Genomic DNA, 13596 nt, shown 5'->3' on the forward strand with positions numbered 1-13596 from the left:
TCGAAACTCATTGACACTTAAATTCGAAAGAAATGCATGGGGAGATTTTTTTGAATTCGTCATGTAATGTATCAATTTGATTGGATAACAACATATTAAAGCCCAATAAAAATTTGTTGAAACATCAAAATACTTTAAACAAGCTGGAACCTAATAGTTTCAAGTTTGTTTAACTTATCCCCCGTGCTATGCACGAGCCAAATAATTTTCACGTACTGGTTACACATTCTTAATAAATCAACATAAATGAGAAATAATGAAAATAATACTATTATCTTGTGGATTTTAAATATAAAAAATGTACTATATATAATATCTGTATATAAGATCATTACAAATATAAAATTAAATAAGGTCAGGAACTAAAGCAACACATACACGTATGTTATTAGAACAACTTGTATATATTTTTCGAACAAAACAAACACACTTTCACAAAATTCATTATTTGAAAAGTTTTAGAAATTCAATATACATGTGCATGTTTTAACAAATATTAGCAGGTACTACTACCTAAGTTAAATTCTTTAATATTATAAAAAAATGTTGTTTTATTATATTATACTAATGATGATAAAACAACATTAATAAATTTTAATTAAGACACAGATATTATTTGAGTATATGATAAAGTAATTATATATGCATATTAATATAGTTATTCTAATGGCCACTCAGTGACCCAAATAATTTTTCTTGTACTACTAAATTTACATCGCCAATAAATTAGTTAAAAAGAGAAATAATATCATTTCACAGAAATAAAATTAAGAAATAGTATATATATACTCCATCCGTCCCAAGATAAGCAAGTCATATTCCTTATTGGGACGTCCTACTATAAGTGAGTCATTTTCCTTTTTAGCAAAAAATAATATCTCTTACTCTCTACCTACTTTTTCTCTCTTTACTTTACAATTTTTTCTTCTCTCATACTTTACTCTCTCTACTTGAACTCTTTAAATATCAATACTTAAATTCCGTGCCCATAAGAAATGTTTCGCTTATCTTGGGACGAAGGGAGTAACAATTTAAAAAAAAAAATTTAAACCAATTCGAAATTAAAACAACACAGTCATATAGTATGTCTTAAATGAATGTTATTTGAACCTCTTAATAACCATATAAGAATCGATGACTTTTTCTATTTGTAAATCTTAGCACAACTTAATACATGCCTAAAGACTACATACATATTTAAACTTGAAAGGGATAAATTATAGTACTATTATGCAAACATAAATTTACAATATGATTAAGGTTGTCAAGATTTGTTGACAAATAAATTATATAAAAGACCAAAATAACTTGTAGTATGTAAGTTCATAATAAAATTTATTCATTATTACTATTATTCAAATATCAAAGTAGATTTTTATGTTTTCATTTGCAATATTTTCTTAATATTCTCAATTCCAATAACATCAAAAATTTAAAGGAACATGATGTGAATACTATTCAATGATTCTCCCATTCACAAAATAATTTGATTACTCCCTCCATCCGTGAATAGAAGTCCCGTTTTTTCATTTAAGTCCGTCCGCGAATAGGAGTCCCGGTTCACTTTTATCATAAATGGTAATAGGGTCTCTCACCTTCCACTAATCCATTCTACTCACATTTCATTTAAAACTAATATATACAAGTGGGACCCCTATTCCACTAACTTTTTTCCACCCACTTTCCTTAACATTTCTTAAAACTCGTATCACTAAAAAATGGGACTCCTAATGGTGGACGGAGGGAATAATTAATTATTTCATATCTAAAAATATCTTGAAAGACTCAAAATAAAGTAATGTAAAAGACACTCCATCTTTCCATTCTCCCTTCAAAAAGAACATCAAGGACTTCACCCAACTTGCACGTTAGATTATGATAGATACTTAGAGGTAGTTATTTCAATTTTCAAGTACTGATTATTGTCATTCACTTATCCATGAGACCACACCGTTATGCTAATTATTATACTATGAACTTCGTTTTTTATAAAAAAAATTAGGGAGATATGTGGCTGGGCTTGATTGAATACATGGGATAAGACCACACCGATATGTAAATGATTATATGATTTTTGTTTCATTATAATCATATGTTCATACACGTCATTTATATAAGAAAGGGTCATAAATTCTACATTTGCCAAGTGTTGACTCGAAGGTTGGTGCATACTAATCAACGAGTTTCAACGAATATTTCTTCTTGTCAAGGAAAACACCCCAAATTAAATAAATGAGGCCATGGTGGCCTTCTAGATTCATAATTGGGGTTGGACCAAACCAGTCACATTATGTCTTCGAACTTATTCTCTAAAGTTAGGTGAATATTCTATTTAAATCGGTCTCACTTCAATTTCAATAAATTGATTCAGTGTTCGTTCCAAATTGGTTAAGAGAGCTCTTCTCTAGAATTGGGAAGTATATTCCCCAACTTTTACAACCCGTAAATATAACTTATTGTTAGTCATGATTATCAGCTAGCCTTTTGCCTAAAATTGTAGTAGTACTTAGCAATAGAAGGATGCATCATGCATATTGCATACACCATATATTCTTCATGATCCAAATCCATAATTTATACTCCGATAACATTTCGGCATAACATAAACTATCCTCATAGTTTAGAAGACAGTAAGTTACAATGAAATTTGAACCCTAAACAATTAGACGACGAACATACGGTTGAGATCGAAGGGCCTAATCTAATTCACAAGGCCTTGCTAATGAGCTTATAAGTCCGTTCCGATGGAATGGATGAAAGTAATCCCAAAACAAGTATTCCCTCCGTCCCGGACTACTCGCACATTTCCTTTTCGGCACGGAGATTAAGGAATGAGTGTATAGCAAAGTCAACAATTGCGGCTGTAGGTGATAATTTTTACTAAAAATGGAAAGAGTGCAAATAACTTGGGACGCCCAGAAAGGAAATAAGTGCAAGTAGTGCGGGACGGAGGGAGTAGTATTCATTTGGATTCTTCTTGCACAATTTGTAGCCCACCTTGCTCCTGTCCTCCTAGTTTCCCATATCCACATCCACAAACCCTGTTCAACACAATCAAATTTATCAATTAACTACCACATTAACATCATAATTCTCACTAGTGGGCCGAGATGGGACGGCCCATTTTTTCTCTGGCCACCAAAACTACAGGCTAGGTCTTCAATTTTGGGCCACTCCCACATGGAAATTCATTTACTACTACTAGTATTTTTTTTAGTCTAATGGTAATTTTGAAATTAAAAGAGCAGAAGAAATGACCATAATGCGTAGGATGTGCTCGATAGGTTTGGATAGTTTCATAAACATGTCCAAAAACAGCGATGGTGCCGGGGTGTGTGCGAGCCAAATCTTTCACCAAATTCTGCAACCCCATGTTGTATTTCTTGACCATTTTATTCAGCTTGCCGTAGCATTTTCCGAGGGGGGCATCGGGCAGATTGGACCTAGCCGGGACGCAGCCGACCGGGCTTAGTCCGAACAAGGCGACACGGCCGGCCCCAAGGCGGACGATGTTATCGACGAAGTTGTGGATTTGTCCGAGCATGGATTGCATATAGGCATCAGGTGTTGAGGTAGATGGATCGAAGTAGCTAAATATGTCGTTCGATCCTGATTCTATCAAGAACAAGGAATCTTTTACGACTTTTCTGTCTATTTGATTTTGTTGGGCTCGTGATTTGAATTGATGCAATTGGACTTGGATTGCTGTCACTCCCTGCACATTTCATACAATTCAATTTATCAACATATATATTTGTAATCAACATAAAATTTCATGTTTTCAGGCCCACAAGCCCAGAACATATTCTCCTGTAATTTCTCATCACACCAACAAATATTCCACGACCAAACATGCCCTTCAATTTATTGGAACTTGAACCATCTTCAAAGGTACACTAAAACCTAAAATGGGATAGGTAATTAGCTTCAATATTATTCAAAAACCAATCCCATTTTTGGTTTTTGAGAAAATACATACTTATCTTTAGGTTTACACTAAACTCAAACCTAAAAGTTTCCTAAAAGTTTTTTAAATTTGTGAGTAAAAAAAACATAATATAAAGAATATTCTTTTGAGTTTGAGTTTAGTGTAAATGGTTTGAGTAAAATCATATTTGATGTCATATTTACTCTAAAATAAGTTTGAGTTTTAGTGGAAATGGTTGGAGATGCTCTTAGAAACAGCGCATTCGGATATATAATTATCAAACTTTTAATCAAGAGAATGATTTTCATATTCAAAAAATTGATGAAGCTATGTAATTTAAGAGAGAGAGAAAATAACAGAGGTAAAATATACTGACAGATAATTTATTGGTGGACGGAAGAATTCCGCTGCCGGCGCTGGCGAAGTTGATTCCGTTCGCCGGAAATTTCTTTCCCGTTCCGTTCATCATCTCCATGTATGGCTTTTGCAGTGGAATGCCTAAATACTCAGCTGCACACACACACTTAATTCACCGATCAATTTCCCAATAAATTAATCTCTGTGTGTGTGTGTGTGTGGACTTACAGATGAAGTCGGCGACGGGAAATCAGCCTGAACGGTGCAATTTGGGATGTAGCGGTTGTTTCCGGCGTCGAAGATGGAATCCCCAAATATGAAAATTGCCGGAATTTTAGATCCGATGGCGGAAGCTGCTAGAAGAAATAGACTTAGGGAGACGAGCAGCAACTGCCTCTCCATTTTTTACGAGTGATTTTGTAGAAATTAAATCAATCGATTAGTTGAGCAAAGTTGTTGTGAATTTTGCACATACATAGAGAGAAAGGGGTGTTGGGAAAAGGAGGAAGACGACATAGCAGCAGCACTAACTAAATGCATGCATGGCTTCGATCAGCAATTTTTATTATGCCAACTCTTCAACGGTTCAACAGCAATTTTTTGTAGTTTCCTTATTATTTGAATCTCCTGTTTACTAAATACTAAAACTTGATTAGTTATTTATATTGCTTTCTGTACAATATGAGAAAAGAATCGATGTTGATTTCCAAGAAAACTACTTTGAACCAAATGGTAAAGAGTAGTCTATTTGACGTGAGACTAACCTTTTTTTGTTCGCCTTACTTTCCTAGTATCTATTTCCATTCAAAGCAAAATATTTCATTTTCAGCATGAAAACCTATGTACTAGTACTATTGTTTAATGTATTAAGTGGATTAAAAAATGTCACAGAAAAATGTTTTCATTTTTATAAGAATGTCCATTTGCATGAAACATTGGTAAAAATATGTTAATTTGAGTGGAATAAAGTAAGTATTTTTTTTACTACCGGATCAAAATTGGAACACCAACATATGAGTTAAGGAGGGTTATGTGGAGGATTTGCCAATGTGTAAGGGTGTAGGACCTAGGGTGTAGCCTATGTTTGCAAGAGGCTGACAGAGGTAGCCGGTATTCTACGTAAACCGGTGTCTAACCATAACCTTGATTTTAGTTTTCTCGAAATCAAAACTGCTTAAACAGGTGTCTAACCGTAACCTTGATTTTGGTTTTTCACAAAATCGAAACTGCTGGTTTCCGTAGGTTCACAGCTAGGCGTGTATGTATTCAATTTCAGGCCATACATAGTATGCAAAAAAAACAAGAAAACTGGTTTAATATCAATTTTTTAAATTGTTTCGAATTATAAATTTTCTATACTATTTTTATAATACAGACGGACATGTCTGCAAAACACTTGTCAAAAGAGTGATATGGAAGTGTTCACCGAGGGCGAGGTCAGATGAATAGGTTAGCCAGTTACATGGACTTTGATTCCTCAATACAATTAAGAATACGTAGACAAACACTTGTCTTATAGTTGCTAAACAAAGAAAAGATGTGAAGAGGAAAAAAAATAAAAAGTCATAAACAGAGGTGGGCCTAGACTTTTGGAACCCATATTCTATATTCGGGATTTATGGAGGACTTAGTTGCAGCGCAGCGCAGCGCGACGATGGATGCAAGAGTGTTGTGGTGTGTGCGATGCGCCTTGATGAGAGTGTAATGCAGCGTTTAAAGGAGAAGTACTAATGAAAATCTTAATTATTTTTAATTAACTATTACTCCTGATTATAAAATTATTAATTCTAGGATTCTTTCCCGCCGCCCCTTCTAGGTCCGCCAATAGCCCACTCCTCATACGCTAACTAACTAGCATTTCCAGAGCAAATGATAAAAAAATTTTAGAGGCTTTTACTTTTCTTTTTCTTTTTTTTTTGACCAAATCATAAAATTTATCTATCAATTCTTCTTCAGTCAAACAACCGCCATATGCATTATGATGGATTGAACTATCAGCTAAGGTCAGACGTCTCTCTCTCTTCGACAAATAATACATGAATTTACTCGTAATGATATTTATAAATAGCTAAAACACTTGGTATTATTCTATTGGTATTATTCTATTACTAGTTGATGCTTTATTATAATTGAAGCACAAATGTGAAGCGCATGCAGATTGTCTATAAATAACTACTCCACAACACAACCCCATGCAACAGACGCTTACACAAACATGGCTCAGTATTATGCTACTCTTCATTGCTTCCAACACCCTCGGACTTGTGTCCGAATCACATCCAGCTCCCTAACGGATTCAAACCGCAGAACAGAGCTGAATATGGGCAGCCCAACTAAGGAAAGCTCATTGTTAGGCCTCTACGCCATGAATGGTGGAGGGGGACAGTATAGCTATGCACAAAACTCTTCTTACCAGGTAAAAATATCTCTACATTTCAGTTACCGATGTATATTTTGGTAACTTATTAATGATGGTAAGAAACAGAAATCTAAGATCAAGAAATTACTTTGTTAGTTTCTAACCTGTTTTCTCCTTTTACTGCAGAGAGGAGTAATAGATGTTGCAAAGCCAGTAATTGAAGAAGGAATAGCAGCCAAACTTGATATTAGACACCTCTCTTCAACCCAAACATCAACTTTCCGGATTGCTGATTTTGGCTGTTCAACAGGAAGGAACTCATTTCCTTATATTCAGATAATCACTCAAGCCATTGAGAAGAAGCTAATAGCAGAAAAAGGGCGAATTACCCAAATCCCCGCGTTTCATGTGTTCTTCAATGATCAGCTAATGAACGATTTCAACACCCTTTTCCGATCACTCCCACCCCAAATAAATTTTTATGCTGCAGGAGTGCCTGGTCCTTTTCATGGTCGCCTTTTCCCCAAGGCATCCCTTGATTTTGCTTACTGCACTTGTGCCCTTAACTGGCTTTCTCAAGTGCCAAAGGCTGTGGCAGACCATATGTCTCCGGCATGGAACAAAGGCAAGGTTCACTACACAGGGGCCAAACAAGAAGTTAGTGGAATAGGGGTCCCTGCAAATTTGAAAGATTTCCAATGGTTGAAGGTATTGGGCCTGAAATAGGAAAATTAATTTTCTAAGTAGAGTATAATACTATGAATATACTCCATCTCAAAAAAATGCATGTAGCATTTTACCAACAATTACATTTTTTACTCTACACATACATAGATAGGGCCATAGGGGTCTTAGATATATAGAATATTATTGGTAAACAAAATTGTGAACTATTATCGGTTCTTATATCATGAACTTCTGTCTTTGTGTTGATATTTAAATTTACATGTTGTGTTAATAAAATTATATCTTTGTATTGATAATTTCAGTTCACAAAATGAAACTTTTGGGAACTATTTAGGGGAATATTTGAACTTCTGGGAACTTCACTACAGGGCCTTAGTTCATACCATAAATAAGAAAAACAAAAAGTACAGAAATGTTACCGGTTAAAGAATTATGAGAAACACTCAAGTCCTGTAATGCTTTCATATTCCCAGCACTTGTAAATTAACAAGATGATGAATCTGTTGTGGAATGCTTCCTGCAAATCATGTATAGTAGTTCACAAGTTTTTAACTATAATTGGAAGACAATGCCACAACTGAAAGGATTTCCTTTTCTAGACATTTCAGATTTATTGCAATTAATTATATAATGGATTTATTGATATCACAAATGCAGAGACTGATCCAACTATAGTTAAACTCTCAGTATGGGGATTAGAATGTACCTCTTAAATTGTTGAGACTAAGGTCTAATACTATTTAAGCCGTGTCATGTTCCCAATCTCTCTGGGCACATGTCCACTTAAGCTGTTGCCCGAAAACTCAACTGTCTCAAGTTGTGGGCATTCGGCCAAGCTCAACGGTATATCTCCCTCCAAGTTGTTCAAGCTTAAATCAAGAATTTTGAGTCTTTGAAGTCTGTTGTGCCTGCAAATGTCTTCGGGAAGGCGACCTGATGAGTTAGTATTGGATAATATAATAGAATCGATTACCGACATATTGAAGACAGATGCAGCAATAGGACCATGAAGATGGTTTCCACTTATATCTAGAGAAACCAGAGAATCAAGATTCCCAATTTCTGGTGGGATGCTGCCTACGAGTTCCATATTTGGGATTTTTGAACGAGTCACTCTAGTGCCATGGGAATCACAAGTGACTCCAATCCATGAGCAAACTGAGGTTCGAGTGCTCCAATTTAGCTTTAGCATATTGTGAGGATCTGAAGTGATGAAGGCTTTGAAAGTAAGAAGAGCAGATTCATCCCTTTTCATTTCAAGTGTGGTAGCAAAGCTATAACTAGTCAGGCGACAAAAGAATATGAGAGAAGGTATGAAAAATGGGGAAAACCTCTCCGTAATGTAACTGTTCATTATTGTGTGAGCAAACAAGAAGCCCCACAAATGCCTTGTATATTCACATTTAGAACAATTATGGTCAGGTAATGGAATTATTTAACTCAAATCGATAAAATTAGTCAAGTCAATTTTGGAGTGCAGAAATTAAGGAATCTTAATTTTACTACTACATTTTTTACTGTTCAATGGCTATACAAGATTAAAGAATTTCTGTTTGTGTTTGTGTTTGTATGTGATAGGGGTTTCATTTCCTGAACTGGGGAAAATATGGAAATTGATAAAGGAAGAGATTTTCTTCATTCACTCTTATGATTTATATTCTAATTTACACCCCTTTAAATAGGTTCAACAATAGCTAAACATGGTAAAGATCCTTTCCAATTAATTTCCTAATCACATGGTAATTCTCCTTAAATACATGATTCTAATTGATTTCTTTCCAACACTCCCCCTCAAGTTAAGTAATGGGATCACTCATTCTTAACTTGCTCAATACTTCGCGGAAGCTTCTTGAATCCACAGCCTTAGTCAGAATATCGGCCAGTTGGTCTTCAGATCTCACAAACGGGAGCTCTACTATCTTGGCTTCTATGTTGTCTTTAATGAAATGCCTATCCACCTCGACATGCTTTGTCCGATCGTGCTGGACAGGGTTTTCAGATATACTGATTGCCGTTTTGTTATCACAGAACAACTTACACGACTTTTGTGACTTTAGGCTTAGCTCTGTCATTAGCTTCTTCAGCCATAAAATCTCAGTCAGACCACTCTTGATTCCTCGAAACTCAGCTTCTGCACTAGACAGGGCAACCACCTTTTGCTTCTTGCTCCGCCACGTAACAAGATTCCCTCCAACAAAGGTGAAGTACCCTGCGGTCGACTTTCTGTCATTTGGGTTTCCTGCCCAGTCTGCATCTGTGAAACCATGGATCTCCAAGTGTCCATGATTTTCGAACATCACTCCATGTCCTGGCGTCCCCTTTAGGTATCTTACAATCCTAAGAGCCGCCTCCCAGTGAGCTGCTTGGGGTGCGTGCATGAACTGACTGACCACTCTAACAGCATATGCAATATCGGGTCTGGTGTGAGACAAGTAGATTAATTTCCCAACTAGACGCTGGTACCTTGTGCGATGAGTAGACTCCGCTCCTTCAATTATCTGCAAACCGTGATTCTGTGCCATAGGAGTATCAGCTGGTTTGCAGTCTAGCATCCCAGTTTCTGCCAGCAGATCAAGTACATATTTTCGCTGGCTGATAAAGATTCCCTTCTTCGACCTTAGTACTTCAATTCCCATAAAGTATTTAAGTAATCCAAGGTCCTTCATTTGGAATTCTGCAAAGAGATTCTTCTTCAACTGCTTGATCTCATCCTCATCATCACCTGTGAGGATCATATCATCTACATAAATGATCAGACACGTAATTTTTTCTTCTCTCCTTTTTAGGAACAGAGTATGGTCGGAGTTGCTTTGCTTGTATCCATACTTCTTCATTACCTCCGTGAACCTCCCAAACCATGCCCTAGGGGATTGTTTCAGCCCATACAGTGTCTTCTTAAGTTTGCAAACCTTTCCTCCTTCAAACTGGCCAGAGAAACCAGGTGGTGCCTCCATGTAGATTGGGTTGGACAGCTCCCCATGTAAAAAGGCATTTGTCACATCAAATTGGTGTAGTGGCCATTCCCTGTTCGCCGCTATGGAGAATAGTACTCGAATAGTACTCATCCTTGCCACCGGGGAGAAAGTCTCAGTATAGTCGACTCCATATGTCTGAGTATATCCCTTAGCTACCAATCTTGCCTTATACCTTTCGATCGATCCATCTGGTCTTCTCTTAATAGTAAAGACCCATCTGCATCCTACAGTCTTGACCCCATCTGGTTTCAAACATACTTCCCAAGTCTTGTTTTTGATCAGGGCCCTCATCTCCACCAACATTGCCTCCCTCCAGTGGGCAACTTTCATAGCTTCTTCTGCCGTTCTAGGGAGCTCTTCTTCCTCATAAAGAGCAGCTTCAAATGCCCTGGCCATTTCACTCAAGTTTGCTTTAACCAGATTTGCCATAGGGTACCGACTCCTTGAGTTGGTTCTTTCTGGACTGTATCGTTTAGGAGGCACCCCACGGGTGCTTCTAGGAGGTAAGATATACCGCCCAGTATCACCATCAATTGCTGCATTTTCTCCTTCCTCTGCATCAGGTTGGTTAGAACCAATAATTGTATTTTCTGAGCTAGTTTCGGGAATTACCTCAGATATCACTGGAGGAGGATCTGGTTCAGGCAATGGCGACTTAGGAGGCTCCACAGTGGACGTGATCTGCTCGGCGATGACACTAGCTTGCTCTGTTGGCTCCACCTCAGAGTTGCCTAATTGTGGCACATCCCAATGAAGGGGTCGAACACTCTCCCCCTGGCTTGGAACACTCTCCCCCTGACCCCGAATTTGGGTGTGATAGAAATACTCACTTTCTAAGAAGTTACAGTTCATGGTTGTAATAATCTTCCTAGAAGTTGGATCATAACACCTATATCCTTTTTGATTCAATCCATAACCCATAAAAACACATTTAATGGCACATGCAGAGAATTTACTTCTTTCATGCTTGGGAACATGGACATAAACAGAACAACCAAAGATTTTGAGAGGAATAGTCAGGGGTTCAGGAATATTTGTTGAGGCTGAAAGAATTTGCAGAGGAGTCTTCATACCTAAAATCTTTGTAGGTAGACGATTAATTAAATAAACTGCAGTGGCTACAGCTTCAGGCCAAAGAAATTTTGGAACATTTGAGTCAAAAAACAAAGCTCGAGTCATTTCCAAAATCAGTCTATTTTTCCGTTCTGCTACTCCATTTTGTTCAGGAGTATAGGGACAAGTCGTTTGATGAACCAGTCCTCTGCTCCTAAAAAAAGATGTCATTTCCTTATTAACAAATTCCCTACCATTATCAGACCTAAGAATTTTAATAGAGGTTTGAAATTGAGTCTGTATCATAGTAAAAAAAATGGTAAATTTTTCGAAAACCTCATTTTTATTTTTCAAAAAATATACCCATGTTAATCTAGTGCAATCATCCACAAAAATTAAAAAATATTTTAAACCATGATCACCAGTAATGGGCGCTGGGCCCCACACATCAGCATGTACTAAGGAGAAAATATCCTTAACCCGAGTATCACTAGATTTAAAGGATTGTCTATGGCTTTTGGCCAAAACACATGACTCACAAGTAATATTCTTAAACTTAGAAAACTTAGGAAATAAAATTTTGAAATAACCCGAAGATGGATGCCCCATTCTACGGTGCCACAACCAAGCTTCTCTTTCAGCAGATCCGTGAGCAAGCATCGCGGTGCCACCTTGTTGAGTAATCTCGTCCACATAGTAGAGGCCTTGACGCTCAGTGCCACGCCCAATTATCCTCCTCGTCCTGATATCCTGTAATACACAAAAATTTGGGTGCATCAATAGAGTACAGTTTAGCTCTTTAGTAACATGACTAATGGACATGAGTTTATGAGACAGTTTGGGCACATAAAGGCAGTTGGAGAGTTTTAAGGTGGGAGAAATTTCAATGGTTCTACTCCCACTAACAGCAGTCAATTCTCCATCAGCAGTTTGTATCGAACTCTTTGTAGCATCAGTAAATGCAGAAAAATCATTTTTATCATAAGACATTGTATCTGTGGCTCCACAATCAAATATCCATCCATTCTCCTTAGGATCATTTTTACTTTGGGCCATACATGCTATAGGGATTTTTTTTAACTGTGCAAAACTATTTGGGCTTAAAAAGGAATTTTTAGGCAATATAGGGGTAGTTTTTCGGATTTTTTGAGTCTGAGGACCTTTTTGCACATGATTTATACTACAGGGACTGGGCTTATAATTTTTTCTAGAAGGGGGTCCCTTTTTAAACATTTCCAAACTTGAGGGGGCATGCAATAAAATTGATTTGTTAATTTGGGGATTAGGGTTGTCACTCCCTAATCCGCCGTTACCTCCGACAGAACTCCCCCTCCGTTCGGCAAACGCGGCCTCTCCGATTCGCTGGTCCGGTTCGCCTCGCCTGCTGCCACCACCGCCCTGCTGTTGGGTGGTCTCACCTGTTCTCCCTCGGGCGTTGGCAGCTCCTCGGTTGCCCGCCGTTTCTTGGAACAATCCACCTCCTTCTTCGACTCCGATTGCGAGTCGTGCTCTCGCCTTTTGGCTTTCATCCCACCATTCTGGGAACCCGACGAGGAGAAAACAATTTTCCTTGGTGTGTCTCGGTCGTTGACAGTGGGTGCACCACATTCTGGATTTGTCAGGTTTGAACCCTCGGCGATTTGGTGGTAGCGCGGCGGCGCGCGGTGGTTGGGTTTGGTGCTGTGGTGTTTGATTTCGGGCTGCGAATCCCAACCCTATTCCGCCCGATGATGAGCCATCGTTGGTTGCACCGGTTGGGAGATCCGAATTTGTTGCCGGCGCATTGATCTTGAGCCGGGTAGCTTCTCGTTTCACCCATCCGTATGCGGCCTCGGCTGAGGGCAGTGGGCATTCCTTTAGAATGTCCCGTCGAATCCCATCATACCGTTCGTTCAGTCCCGTTAGGAACTTGAACAAACGCTTCGTCCCTCCATACTTTCTGAACTGGCCGACGCCCTTATCACAACAATCGATTGGGCATTTTTGGCATCGATCAATCTCGATCCAGAGCCCATGTAGATGGCGCCAGTACGTCTCGAGCCCCTGTTCTCCCTGGATCATTTTTCCCTCTTTTTCCTCTAGGTCGTAGAGCAGGTACGGATCCGAGACGCTCTCGAAGGTGACAGATAGGCTCTCCCAAAGAGCCTGTGCAGTGTGGTGGTGAGCAAAATCCACGACAATATCCGTATCGATATTGTCGAGGATCCATGAAAAAACAATCATGTCGGATTCCTCCC

General features: G+C 38.1%; 3 protein-coding genes across 3 annotated transcripts; 1 reads left to right on the forward strand and 2 right to left on the reverse strand.

Annotated features, from left to right (window-relative positions):
* Window positions 1-2561: 2561 nt before the first annotated feature.
* On the reverse strand, window positions 2562-4535 carry LOC121764490 (GDSL esterase/lipase 6-like; the record flags this gene model as incomplete). Its single annotated transcript, XM_042160501.1, has 3 exons — window positions 2562-3715; window positions 4305-4438; window positions 4514-4535. Coding segments are annotated over 3 exons (720 nt in total), but the record flags the coding sequence as incomplete, so codon positions are not given.
* LOC121764491 (loganic acid O-methyltransferase-like) lies at window positions 4514-7370 on the forward strand. Its single transcript, XM_042160502.1, has 2 exons — window positions 4514-6701; window positions 6831-7370. Exons 1-2 carry the CDS (start codon window positions 6501-6503, stop codon window positions 7368-7370), a joined length of 741 nt encoding a protein of 246 aa, XP_042016436.1. The 5' UTR covers window positions 4514-6500.
* A 697-nt stretch (window positions 7371-8067) lies between these two features.
* LOC121764492 (probable inactive leucine-rich repeat receptor-like protein kinase At1g66830) lies at window positions 8068-8685 on the reverse strand. The gene has a single exon (XM_042160503.1). The coding sequence runs from the start codon at window positions 8683-8685 to the stop codon at window positions 8068-8070; it is 618 nt and encodes a 205-aa protein (XP_042016437.1).
* Window positions 8686-13596: the final 4911 nt, after the last annotated feature.

Source organism: Salvia splendens, chromosome 14, assembly GCF_004379255.2.
Source record: "Salvia splendens isolate huo1 chromosome 14, SspV2, whole genome shotgun sequence".
Classification (NCBI taxonomy): Eukaryota; Viridiplantae; Streptophyta; class Magnoliopsida; order Lamiales; family Lamiaceae; genus Salvia; species Salvia splendens.

Coding starts and splice junctions, on each gene's coding strand:
- LOC121764492 (XM_042160503.1), bottom strand. CDS start 8,685: ATGAACAGTTACATTACGGAGAGGTTTTCCCCATTTTTCATACCTTCT.
- LOC121764491 (XM_042160502.1), top strand. CDS start 6,501: ATGGCTCAGTATTATGCTACTCTTCATTGCTTCCAACACCCTCGGACT. Junction 6,702..6,830: donor CACAAAACTCTTCTTACCAG/GTAAAAATATCT, acceptor CTTTTACTGCAG/AGAGGAGTAATAGATGTTGC.